This window comes from Enoplosus armatus, chromosome 6 (assembly GCF_043641665.1).
Source record: "Enoplosus armatus isolate fEnoArm2 chromosome 6, fEnoArm2.hap1, whole genome shotgun sequence".
NCBI lineage: Eukaryota > Metazoa > Chordata > Actinopteri > Centrarchiformes > Enoplosidae > Enoplosus > Enoplosus armatus.
The window spans coordinates 7,452,781-7,466,011 of NC_092185.1; the positions used below are offsets into that span (position 1 = coordinate 7,452,781).

At 43.9% G+C, this 13,231-nt stretch overlaps 2 protein-coding genes across 3 annotated transcripts; one reads left to right on the forward strand and one right to left on the reverse strand.

Moving 5' to 3' along the window:
- Positions 1-447: 447 nt before the first annotated feature.
- On the forward strand, positions 448-9,812 carry LOC139286242 (lysine-specific demethylase RSBN1L-like). Its single transcript, XM_070906983.1, has 8 exons — positions 448-937; positions 1,196-1,321; positions 1,789-2,477; positions 6,129-6,266; positions 6,388-6,530; positions 6,748-6,915; positions 7,243-7,354; positions 8,112-9,812. Exons 1-8 carry the CDS (start codon positions 448-450, stop codon positions 9,810-9,812), a joined length of 3,567 nt encoding a protein of 1,188 aa, XP_070763084.1.
- Positions 9,813-12,128: 2,316 nt separating this feature from the next.
- LOC139286116 (transmembrane protein 60-like) lies at positions 12,129-13,031 on the reverse strand. Of its 2 annotated transcripts, none has more exons than XM_070906802.1 (2): positions 13,013-13,031; positions 12,129-12,579 (listed from the first exon to the last, which is right to left on the reverse strand). In XM_070906802.1, the coding sequence occupies exon 2, from the start codon at positions 12,531-12,533 to the stop codon at positions 12,129-12,131; it is 405 nt and encodes a 134-aa protein (XP_070762903.1). In that variant the 5' UTR covers positions 12,534-12,579; positions 13,013-13,031. The 2 variants fall into 2 exon arrangements, with proteins under 2 accessions (XP_070762903.1, XP_070762902.1); XM_070906801.1 differs by having other exon boundaries at positions 12,927-13,013.
- Between the last annotated feature and the right edge of the window lie 200 nt (positions 13,032-13,231).

Below are 13,231 nucleotides of genomic sequence, written 5' to 3' on the forward strand. Positions count from 1 at the left end.
TGAGTTAAAACAAGTACAATGTACAAATGTACTCAGCTTCAGTGCTTCTATACAATTGAAAAACGTTTAATGACACTAGAGGTCTAATATGAATAACACGACATCTGTGAATATATTATTTGGTCAAAATAATTGAGGAATTAATGTAATTATACAACTTTGCCATGTTGTTCCTCCACATTTGAGAACTGAAAGTGAGAGACAAACAACTGAGATCATGAATGCCCCCTTCTGTCAGCAGGCCTCCTCTGTGGTATTCACGGTAGCGTTGCGGTCAGTGTACCTGCACAGTGAGCTGCACAGTACTGTGTCTTATCCTGCAGGTGTAAACAATCCTGTCGGCTGCTCTCCCTCCTCCGTGCGTCTTACGTAGCTCGCTAAGCCCCGCCCCCGGCCTGGCTCTCACGCACCAGTTACGTCTGACCGTAAAAAATAGAAACTTCCAAGATGGCCGAGGCCGTGGACTCCATGCATTTCGCAGCAAACAGCAAAACAAATTCCCCTAAACCCTTGATAGCTAAACGACCGCCGGAGAGCCGACCGCAGTCTTCCAGCGATATTTACCCACCGCCCCCTAAGAAGGTCCGGGTGGAGGAGAAGGGCCTGAAGCACAGGAAACTGAACGGAGAGGTGTGCGCAGGGGAAAAACACAACGGGAAGCAGAGTTGTGGGAGCCCAGCGAAATGGAGTTTCGGCCCGGCCAAGGCGAGCCACTCCACCGCCGCCGCGGTGCCCGCTACTCCCGCTCGGAAAATCTTCAAAATCAGCAACTTCCTCGCCTCGCCTCACAAAGTGAAAAAGGCAAAAGAGAAGCGACACAAGGAGAAGGAGAAAAGCAGCGAAGCGCAGCGGAGCTCAGCCGTCGGTGTGGAGAGAGTGAGCCCAGCTAGCTGCCATACAAAGACCGAGAACGGCGACGTGAAAATGCTACAGAGAGGTAGGACAGCACAGCCAACCCGCTCACTACTCACTCTGTTAAACCCGTTTATATGCAAATTAAAAGCTCTAGGTGAAGCCATACTGTATTAAAATGATTTATTTAATTATTACATAATTTTCTCTACCATAGGCCCCAGTATTTATTAGGCCCAGATGGGGATCTATACACGTGGAAATGTTTGTTCGTCAGTTATGTTGCTCAGCGTGGATGTAGCAGCGTTTCTCCTCACTCTGCCTCCTCTTCTGTTCCTCACAGATCACAGCGTGAAGGAGAAAGACCGAGAGAAGAAAAAGGAGAAGAATAAAGAGTGGAAGAATCACAAGCTGCCACCTGTACATGACATTGCAAGAGAAAACGGAGAGGTGATTTCTCCACAGAAAGGTAATTAGAGATGAAACGTAACGTTGACTAGTTGGGATGAAAAGTGATTTTTCATTATTTTGGGAGAATTTTAAATTACATTAATCTCTTAAGTATGTTTTATCTGCTTACTGTGTTAGAGTTGTGACTGAGGCAACTTTGCTCAAATCACTTCTAAATACTTATCGTAGAAAACAAGTCAAAGCAGAACAGATGAGCTCAATATGATTAAATATCTGATTTATAACAATATGGTAGAAATTTGAATCAAAAACATTTTTAAGAGGGAAAACTGCCATAAATTTAAAGTTCATGCTAATTACTAACACAAAGCATACAGCAATATACAGTTAAACATAACCTAGTTGAACAAATGTCCTTACTTTTACGCAAAAGTTGTCAAAGTTCAGATTCAATCTCGAGTCTTCAAATGATGCACAACATTGTATTTACTTTACTCTATAAAACGTTCTTGTCCTCCATCACAGAGTCTACGGAGAAGCCCACAGCTGGTTCAGAGGAAGACCTCCTGCTGAAGAAACTCAAGAAGAAGAAGAAAAAGAAGCACAAAGATGGCGAGCGGGCGAAGGAGAGGCACAACCGAACCAAAATGTATCATCGCTCATGCCAGACGGTGTGTTCAGGGGTGTCTCTGGGTCTGCCCGAGTTCCTCAGTCGAATTAATGGGAACAACAGCGTTAACAGCAGCAGTCTACTCCACACCACCGCAGCACCTCCACAACAACACCAGGATCCTCCTGTTACTGCCGCTACCTCCGCCTCCATCTCCTCCATGGTCAGGGACCGTCTCGGCTACAGCTCCCTGCTCCACTGCACCCCAGCGCCGGGCCTGCCTGGTCTGGAGTTTGGCCACCTGATCCACATCGAGCAGCAGGCTAACGGCGGGGCATCTGTGGCACACGCCTACACCGAGCAGCTCTCTTCCCTCTCTCCGGCTGAGATGCAGCGCTTTGCCCAGGAGTTTGTGACCCTGTCGTTCAGCGAGGACGAGGCCCAGGCTGCGTGTTTTGTGATGGGAATCATCCACGGAGCGGCATCCTACCTCCCAGACTTCCTGGACTACTTCTCCTACAAGTTCCCCAATGCGCCAGTGAAGATGGAGGTGCTTGGGAAGAAGGACATAGAGACGACAACCATGGTCAACTTCCACTCTCAGGTAAGATGATAATTTCCTCTCTATAGTAGGCAGCACATACGAAGGATCTGTGTGTGTGTGTGAGAGAGAGAGAGAGAGAGGAAGCTTAACTGTCCACTTTGATACTGTGAAGTGTCAGTTTGTAGTCTGGACATGTGAGCAGCACAGACTCAACTGCAACAAGCTGAAACAACACGTCAACAGTTTCTTTTTGTGTTATGAAGTTATCTGTGTGTCAGTCTTTTGTCCAGACTGTTGATGGGTAGAGCTTTTCACGCTGCCTCGTCTTCACTCCTGTGTTCAAAGTGTCGCAGTGTCCAGATTGTCTTGTAAGCCCTAATGGTGTGTGTCACGTTGTTTGTCACTTACCATAATGGTTTCTTGAAACGCTCCTCTGTTAGAGTGCTTGATGGTGATTATGGCACCTTCAGTTGGTGTTGTGCTTTCATGTCAGCCTCCGAAGATACTGCTGAAGAAAGTTTTATGGTCTCTGAGTTCAAGAAAGTTATTCTATGCTTTGTAAAAGTGACAACAACAAGGCCTGCGTTCGGGATGACTGTTTCGTAGTATCCTCGGCTTGTGTTCATTATTTTGTTTTGCTCGAGAGTCGAATCAGGTCCCTGGGCGCTAAATTTATGGATGGTTCATGTTGTTATCTCTTTACATCTCTGCCAGTTCCTGATAATTGGGAGTGGTAATCTTAAGGGTGTTGCTTTCACTTGATTGTTTTTTTTTTATTAGAGTTTCCAATCACTTTCCTTTTGTGCTGAAAAGGTTTGAAACAATTCTCTCTGACCTCTTAATTTCAAAGAATGTAGTGCTCTTTCCTAATCTAAAATCAATTTTTGACAAGACATAAATATGATTTTCCCAGTCATAGATCAGCAAATAACAGGGTTCTTACGAAGTCTCCAAAACACTCCTTGAAAAAAGCTTGATTTTCAACACAATCACACGTGAAAATCAAACATCTTTTAAGATTTGAAATGATCCCGTCGTCATATTTGTGTGTCGTCTCCTGGCGTCTCACGCCAGACGTGGAGCGGAGCTAGATTGACTGACATGGGTGCGGTTCTGCTCCGTGTCTGGTGTAAACCCAGCAACATTTTTGTTTTATTTACCTGAAAGTGCTTGAGAAGTGCTTGAATTCTACTCTTAAAAAGCTGAACGAACTCTTAAATAAATAATGATCACTGCTCACTCTGAGATAAATCTTTCAGTAACTAATTTGTCTTTGATTGTTTGTAGAAGTAACCTTGTTTTCCACGTGAGACCTAAAAGAGTGTTTCCCCGCTGCACATGTGAATATATCAACAGCAACTCTTATAATGAGGCAGAAATGTCTGAAGAAGTCAATTTTATTTATATAGCGCATTTCATACGACAGGCGTTGACTCAATGTGCCAAGAACTTTCTTTTCAAATTGTGTATTAATAATTAGTAAAATATCTATTTGTATCTTGCATTAACTAAGACACGGTTCAGAAATCTGATCCACCTGAGATAGCAGTTAGTTAAATTATATTAAGAAAATCCTACACCTCAACCACAGTTTGTATTCTAACATCCTTTGAACATGTTTTTAGGAATTGAGAATAATCTATTTAAGTCAGGAAAAACTAAAAGTATTCAATCCAAGGACCCCTCACTGGGAAGAACATTTTTCCAAGGTCTCTCTCTCTCTCTGCCTTGATCGTACTGATACTCCGAGTGCTTTGTAATCAGATATTGCTTCAGCCTGTCTGGCATCATGACTTCCTCCGCTACCAACATAGGGCAGACGGTGCATTTCATCCTGTTGCTGTTCTCAATAAAACCAAACTCGACTGTCAACTGTCAGCATATTTTCTTAATTTAGCCGCTTTGGGCTTAGCGTCACTCGATGATATGTACTGTGTTTTTCATGCCAGCAAACAGCGTTGAGACGGTGAAGCAGTCGAGTTCAGTGCCCCTCGAGTTGTGACTGAGTGATTGATTCATGACTGCGTTTGCTGTTCGACTGACAGAGAGTTTCTGCTGGCACTAAGTTTACGTGTGAGATTAATGGATGCAGTATTATATGTATTTTATTGCATAGCTTGGCTCAAGAGCCTGAAATATGCACTTTTTAAATAACACGGCGCAGTTTTGTCACAGTGTTTTGTTCCTCCAGGCTGTGTGTCGCAGACTCCGGGGGTCTTCAGTTCTCACTTTGAGAATCTGTGTTTTAGAGGATCTGAAACGGCATCTTGTGAAGCTGCAGCATGTTTAGATTTTTTCTGTTGGTTTTTTAAGTTGTTTTTAATGAATTGGTGAAGTTGAGTATACCTTGAGAGAGGATACAGCAAAAATGACTAAAAACTAAATGTATAAAGGGCAGACATTTTAATGAATGTCTTTCTTTTCAACGTTAACGTGTTGGCAGTAGTTAAATAAACACTTACAGGGTCGTATCACTTTAGACAGCATCTGGCGACAATGTCTACCATTGTTAAAAGGCCAACATTTAACTCCTACTACCGCTGTTGTTATCACATCTCCTACTTGCAGTGTGATACACCCCTTAATTTGTAACATGGTAACACGACACACCTGTCTGTACAGTTTTGTTCATAGTAACATAACAGAGTAACTGGCAACCGTGCACTTGCATTCATGGGTTGCACCGTCGCTTGTACTTTGCACCTCCCTTTACTCTACATGTAGGATATTTTACCGTTGCTGTGTATGTAGAGAGACAAGCTTAACTGTCCCAGAGGGGCACTTTGGCTTACACACAGCAGTCAATAGTAATAAATACAGAAAAGCACAGCAATGAATGAAAAAGACAGCAAGTAACAAAAAGTACAGAAGCACGCAACCAATGTCATATTTGTAATTGTCACCAAATCATGTAGTGAAAGCAGTGAGAAGAAGCCAGACGCCCTGTCGCATCTACAGCTAGTAACAGGCCAAATTACATTTTGTTTAAAAAAAGACCCCATAAACCGTTTATTGCCGTCTCTACGGAGGTAAAGTTCTGATGGAAGTAAGTTAAACTCGTCGTATAAAGCGTGCTGGTCCAATAAGATGACCTGAGCTTTCTGTAATATGTGTACATTGCATATACAGTTTATGTTTATATTGTGTAAATGCATATCATCTATAGATTTTTTTACTATGTAAACTTAGCATCTTTTGCACTAAAAATTTGGATGATTCGGGATGAATAAAGTTATACCTTATTTAATACAGTGTAATCCAGTGCTTGGAAATCTCAGTTGGTTTTTCAGTAATTTCTCTGTAAGACAGTCTTTCATTCCTCAGAGTAACGGTAGCTTGCCTTTTAATTTGCCGTGTGTTAACATTTGTCTCTCTTGAGGCCGTCTTGGAGGTCCACCAAAGACCTAAATCTTTGTATTTAAGGTCCTGTTAACCTGCTACCGAGCAGATGCTGATGGTACTCTTAATGAGTGCTTTATTAAAAGCAGGTGCACTGGAAAGGTCACACCATCGATGTGAAGAGCACACTGACAGCTCTAGCCTCAATTGTTAGACGAGCATGTTATCTATTAAAGATGCATGAAATTGGGATATTTTTTTAAAAAAGGGTCTCAACTGGCAGTAATGTCAGGTTTAGTTTTAGATCTGTAGGATATTTTGAAACATGCTGGATCAGGGTCTGATCTGTCTTCTCTGTGGTCCCCCCTGCAGGTGAAGAGGACATATTCCCAGGGAACGTACCGTGCCGGGGCCATGCGGCAGGTCAGTCTGGTCGGTGCCGTGGACGAAGAGGTTGGAGACTACTTCCCAGAGTTCATCAGCATGTTAGAGGAATCTCCCTTTCTGGAGGTTAGTGTGTTTGTTATGTCTGTGTATATAAACACCCCTACAGCCAGTCTGTCTCACTGTTCGCTGTGTGTGGCTTCCAGCCATTATGTAACTGGAGGTTTCTCACCCTGTATTTACACAGCGGACTCTGCCCTGGGGAACGTTCTCTAGTCTGCGGCTGCAGAGCCCCACTGAGAGCGACGACGGCCCCATCATGTGGGTCAGACCTGGAGAGCAGATGATCCCTATGGCAGACATGCCAAAATCACCCTTCAAAAGGAAAAGGTGGGTTGACATATTGAGTCAGTAAATGTTTGCCACAGCACAGGTGTTATCGTCTCACCAGCATCCTCATTAATGATAAAAAAAAAAAAAAAAGTTTAAAGTAAAGCTGATGTTGCAAAACCAGTGAAATACTTTCAGCTTATCTTTCAACACCACATGTCTTGTACAGGTACATGCCGTGAACATATCCTGACTTTTGTGATTAAATGTATTTCAGGTCCACCAATGAGATAAAGAACCTGCAGTATCTGCCCAGAGCCAGTGAGCCCAGGGAGATGCTGTTTGAGGACCGGACGAGAGCCCACGCTGACCACATCGGTCAGGGGTTCGAGAGACAAACTACTGCTGCTGTAGGTGTGCTGAAAGCTGTGCGCTGCGGAGAAGAGTGAGTACACAGTGACATCTTTTTACCTTATCACACACACACTTTTAACATTTTGCATAGAATACAACCTGACAGCTGTGTTGCCCAGATAACTGTGGTAAAGCACTTTGGTCTGCTGCTATAGACAGTTAAAAATGTTAAAGGCAACACAAGGTGGGTGGTCTCTGTAAAAAAAAAAAAGATGACAACCACATGTAACAGAATATTTCTTTACAGATACAAGGATACAGTGAAATAATCTTGGGGTGTGGACAGCTGTGTTGTGTAAGAAACACAGTTGGTGTTTATTTGTATTCAGATTTGAACTCTTTGCGTTTTGCCTTACAGCAGTTATGCTCCTGCCCGGATCACCAAAGATGTTGTGTGTTTCCACGCTGGAGATTTCCCAGATGTGGTCATGAGGCTGCAGCTGGACCTCCATGAACCTCCCCTGTCTCAGGTGGGTCAGATTTATTAATTGTGTCTTGTAGGATACGGTGGTATAAATAATCTTAGATATATCATAGAGATCAAATGTTTCAAACATCCATTAAAGCTGCACTAATCAACATTTTTATATTAACAATGTAATCCACAGATAATTATCACCCAACTCTGTGGTTCCCTTCAGCTCCGCTGAGCTTTATCATGTGTTTCAGCTCATTGTTTTGGTTTTATTGCCCGAGCTTGGTTTGCTCTCACTACTCTCGTCAATCCTGGTTTCTAGCAGCTGATTTCAGTAAAAAAAAAACTCTGATAAGCCCACTGCACACTACTTGCCCAGCGCCAAACAGACTGGTGAACACAGTGGAGCATTTAGCCGCTAAAGAGACAAATGTTTTTCTCAGCAGTTGGTGGAGACAAAAACAGAGCTAACAGAGTGAATATTGGACTTGCTTTTACCAGGTGGCCAGAAACATGATTCCAAACTAATGGTAATGTTGCTTCATGTCTGCTAGATGTGCAAATAAGCAACTGAATGCTAATATTTTAACCATAACAACTTTATAAGGTGATATGTTTTGTTTACAGCTTGTTGTAACATGCCACATGTCTCTTGGTAATCAATTTAGAGTAGAGGAATTCCTCAGTATAATATTGTTAGCCTGTGCAATACATGATCCGAATCAGTTATTTTCTTTCTACCATGCAGGAATTAAAATATTTTCTCATTTCATTGAGGGATTACTGAATCTCGTGTGTTCCTGCCTCCACAGTGTGTACAGTGGATCGATGACGCCAAGCTGAACCAGCTAAGGAGGGAGGGGATCCGATACGCCCGAATCCAACTCTACCACGATGACATCTACTTCATTCCTCGAGGAGTTGTCCACCAGTTCAAAACTGTGTCTGCTGTCTGCAGTCTGGCCTGGCATATCAGACTCAGACAGTATCACCAGCATGAAGAGAAAGAAGAGGAGGAGGAGGAGGAAGAGGTGAAGGAAGACGAGAAGTGTGCGCCCACACTTCATATCAAAGAAGAGGAGGAAGAGGAGGAGGTTGAGGGGAGGGAGTGTGAACCTGCTGTACAGACAAAGCTGGAGGATGAGGAGACTGAGGGAAGGGAGGGGCCGACCTCACAAACTCCGACACAGATTTTCAAGGAGGAAGAGCACGAGAACAGAGCTGAGATGAAGGAGTTGTCAACGACACAATCTCTACCTTTTGTCAAGAAGGAGCGAGATGAAGGTGTGCTCGCTCACACACTAATGGAGCCTAAAGCTGAGCAAGCTGAGAAAGAGGAAGGTAAGGGAGGGGGATATGAAGATGCAGACACATGCCGGGCGCCGCAGAAGGGCCATGAGGAGGGAGGAGTGGATAGTGCATCCTTTAAGTCACTACAGCAAATTAGGAAGGAGAATGATGTGGAGGAGGAGAGGCAGCAAAAGACAACTGTACCAGGTCAAGGTCTGAAAGAGAAAACTAAAGATAGTTTCACGAGCACTTACAACACACCACAAATCAAAAAGGAAAAAGATAAAGGAAAAAGAGAGAAAGATGAGAAGGAGAGGGTTAAAGAGAAGGAGAAGAAGGACAAGGAAAGGAGTAAAGAGAAGGAAAGGGATAAAAAGGAACGGGTGAAAGACAGGGACAGAGAGAAGGACAGGGTGAGAGAGCAGGAGAAAGTTAAGGCCGAGGGAGGAAGAGATGGTGGCGCATCGACGCAGCCGTCGCCACAGATGAGGAAAAAAGAGGACGAGGAGCGGACAAGAGAGGGCAGTAAAGCCTCTCAAACTTCCCTGCCTGCACAGAGAGACGAGAAGTGGGCCAAGGAGTGGGACTCAAAGACACAACCCCACGTCAAGAGAGAGAAGGAGCACGCAGGGAGCGATAAAGAGAAGGGAGCGTCTCACTTACGGCCAGACAGAGAGGAGGCTCGGGACGCCTGTTCGCATAAACACAAGTCTTCACACGGGAAGAAGGAGAAAAGCGGGCACAGGGAGGGCAACGCGTCGAGTACACAGGGGGTGCAGGCAAAGTTGGGGAGAGAAGACGGGAAGACGGTCACTCCCAAACCTGCAAACATTCAGGTAAAGAAAGACGGAAAGAAGGATAAAGATGTCAACAGTAAAGAGGAGAGGAAGAAGTCTGCCTCTGGTCCTGCACCGCCAGAACACAAACCACCACGGACGCTCATCACCTTTGACCTCTTTAAGCCGATGGAGGCTCACCAAACTCTGGCCCTTTCCTTCACAGAGAGTAGGCCTAAGGCCCACCATCACAGTGACTCTCGAGGCTCTTCCTCTAAGCCTGGATCGGACAGTCGGACAGTTGTGCCCTCTAAAGGACCAAAAGTAAAGGACACAGTGCAGGGAAAAGCTGCCACGCCCCTACAGGACACTCGGCCCCAGCAGCACTCGTTAAAACAGCCCCTTAAGACACACACCCCCCAAACACAGAAAGACTTCTTAATATGAATGTCTAGATGTCTAGTCTTTTTTTTTTTACTGTACAACTTACGCCGAGGCTTTGTTAAAGTATTTGAAAATGCATCCTTCCTTCAGACATCAGCTGGTCTTTCCAATTTGTAATAGACGAGCAGGGTGCATTCCATTACTTGGCCGACACACAGCCACATTACTCCAGTGACGTGGTGAAAAGAGGATGCACTCTCCAAGTATTTTATCAGTGCCTAAGAATGTAAGCTAAGTAGCTCACTTCACGTTTGTTAGCGAATGTACGTAGGCTCTATATAAAATGTTATGTGACCCATGTGTCAGTGCCTGTGCACTACTTAGCTTCGCTCTTAAAGCACCTATTTTAGGTACTGGACTAGCCAATCTGAAAACAACCACCCTCACTCCCTGCTATAGGAATTACCTACGTTCACTGTTTGGGACGTTTCAGCAAGTCACCGAGCTCCCGCTGAAATCCTCTTTGCCATGTTGCTTTAGTCGATGGGGTTTGTTGTTTATCACACTCCAAAATCGGAGCAAGTAGTTGTTTTCAGACTGGACGTTGTTTGACTCACACAGGGCTGTAAATGATACTGTATGTACCAAAACTGTACAGTATAGATGTTATTAGCACCAATGTGAGAAAATGTATACAGAAATTGCATATATTTTTTGTAAGACAAGTTTTATTTTCCATAGAACTTATTTATATCATTTACTGTCTGTTTTTATTTGAAACCAATGTATGTGAAAATTTTGTTGTAAATACATTTTATTTCCTAAGATAAGACTTGGTAGTGTGATTTATACTCTGATCAGAACCTCTCAATAAATGGTTCAAAAATATTGACTTAGTGTTAATGTCTCTTGCATTTCATATCATTAAGGTGTCAATATTTGTCTTTTTAGCTACTGAAGCGGCTTGGGTCTACAGATGGCGATGTTATTCCAACAATAAGAAACTACTGGATTGATTGATGAAATTTGGTGCCACAATGTAAAAATGTCCACTTCTCTATCACTTCAGTTCATGTCAGAATATCTCTAAAACGTCCTGTCAACCTGAGCTGTACTTTCACTTTGATGGTAACAGCAAAGTTAAATGGTCATGTAAGCATGCTGACCTTTTACAGGTGATACTAATAACATTAACAATGGCACCATCCCAGTGAGCCAGCATACAACCTGGAACCGAAGCAGGTAAATGGAATTCAGCCATCTTTAACCTTATCATTTAATCCGGCGCTTTTCCTACTGTGTCATATCAAACTGTCCTCATTAAAAAAAAAGGCCTATTTAACACTCCAACCACTCCTAAGCAGTCCAGCTGAAGCTGACAAAGTGCAGCTAAAAGTTAAATGCACTTATTGAAAGTTGATCTGGACACAAGTGTCCAAGTGTAAAATGAATGTAATGACAGTGGACGAGGTGCAGTTGAAGCTGATGGACGTTGAAAGGAGTGACAGCTTAGACTGATGAAAGTTGAGTCTATCAACATTGAGCCATGCTTAAACAGGTGAGCCGGGATAAACCCTGTTGATTTATGTAACAACATGGCCTCTGATCTGACAGGTGTTTGTATATAGTGTGATCACAGGTAAAAACTACAAAGAACTTACATTCAAATTGATGTACATTTCAACAGTGGTTTCACAAACATGTATAATATGGCTCAGTGGCACACGACGGCATGCTAGTGCAAAGTGGATAATTTCATGCTGTCCATACACAGCTAGTTTCAGTGTCACAAGGATACCACAATAGACATTACTGCATTTGTGAGTACATTTAGGCGAACTGTAGACCAACATTTTGTGTAGCAAGTAAGTGATTTTGGACGACAATGGCAGATCTTGTCGTTCGATTAGCTCCATTTCTTAAACCCAGTCTCACCTGGCAGTATAGGTCTATCTCATATATACACAATAAAAATCTTATTTCCCTCTAGCCCAGTTCACCATTTCACTCATTCCTGCAGCCTAAAGATGAGCCAGAAGGCAGTAATGATCAGATACTAGTGCTCTTTCCCCCCCATATTTAAAACCTGTAAACCACACTGTGTAGAACTCATATGGACCCCAACCCTTTGTCATTGAGTCCGCAACCTGCTGTGACTTAAATGTAACATAGCAGAAACAGTGAATTTTACAATGACATTGACAAAGAAACTGTATTTAATGTGTCACGTCTACTGCCCGAGTCACTTAACATGGTCAGTATCAGCCCTGATCCAGGCCCTGTTGTCAGTGGATCAGATTGGTGCACACCAAGCGAGAGATGCGTGAGTGTAAAAAGTTTGTCCTGTATATATTACACTTCAAAACCAAGTCCTCGGGTTCAGTCCCTTCTATAGTGGAAAACACTGTGTCCCAGCTCCACCAGCGCCCCACCCAGCAGCACCCACAGAGGGACACACACCACACTGACCCACATTTCGAAGAGCTTCTCCAGGTGGGAGCACAGGATCAGACAGAAGGCCAGCTTCAGCAGCAGGGCTGTCAGGTACCACAACCTCCTCTTCAGGCTCTGCTCACCGTCCCTGGGGTCAAAGTCCGGCTTGCACAGCCCTGCCATCTTCACTATCAGCATGAGGATGAGGATGGTGTCAAAGGTCCAGACAGGGAGGAAGATGAGAAACCAGTTCCAGTGGATCTTGGAGTCCAGCTTGAGGACCAGCATGATAAGGAAGAACAGGGCGAAGATCCAGGAGAGGAGCACTCGCTGGGCCAGGGACATCTTCATCTACGGAGGACTGGCTCAGAGCCAGTGTCATCCACACCCAGAGAGACTGAAGACCACAGCCAAGGTGACACACACACACACACACACACACACACAGAGAGAGTGAGAGAGAGAGAGAGTGAGAGTGAGAGAGAGAGAGAGAGAGTGATCTGAAAAGAAACCAAAATACAACACAGCAGGCTCAGTCTCATTCTCTGACTGAAAATAAGAGTTAACTTTGCTCATACATCAAAACTCCCACCACTAGCCTCCAGGCTTTCATACATGTGTACCTCGATGTGACTGTTACTTCCCACTTAACTGGTGCTGGAGCTGGAGCTACTGTGTGTTGGCTAGCTACAGCTAACTTCTGAAACCCAAATAAAAACATTGTTCAAAAGGAAGATGTCTTACCAAGCTGACCGGGAGAGTCGACCTGTTTGAAAGACCAACTCTTCACCAGCAAAACAAATGTCGACAATTGCAAATGAACGATTTACTTTTGACGGCAGAGCAGCTCGTTCCCAGCGATGAGTGCAGTGTAGTTAGCTTTTGGCTAGCTCAAGCTGCTGTTCCGCCAGCAGTAACTGCGGGGTTTCCGGTCAGTCTTTACAAAGCAAAAGCATGTTTTTAAATCACCTGATGTGTCCTATTAGCATGTATAGATACAGGCAACGTTTCCGGTAACCCTTTTCAAAACAAAAGCATGCGTTTATCAG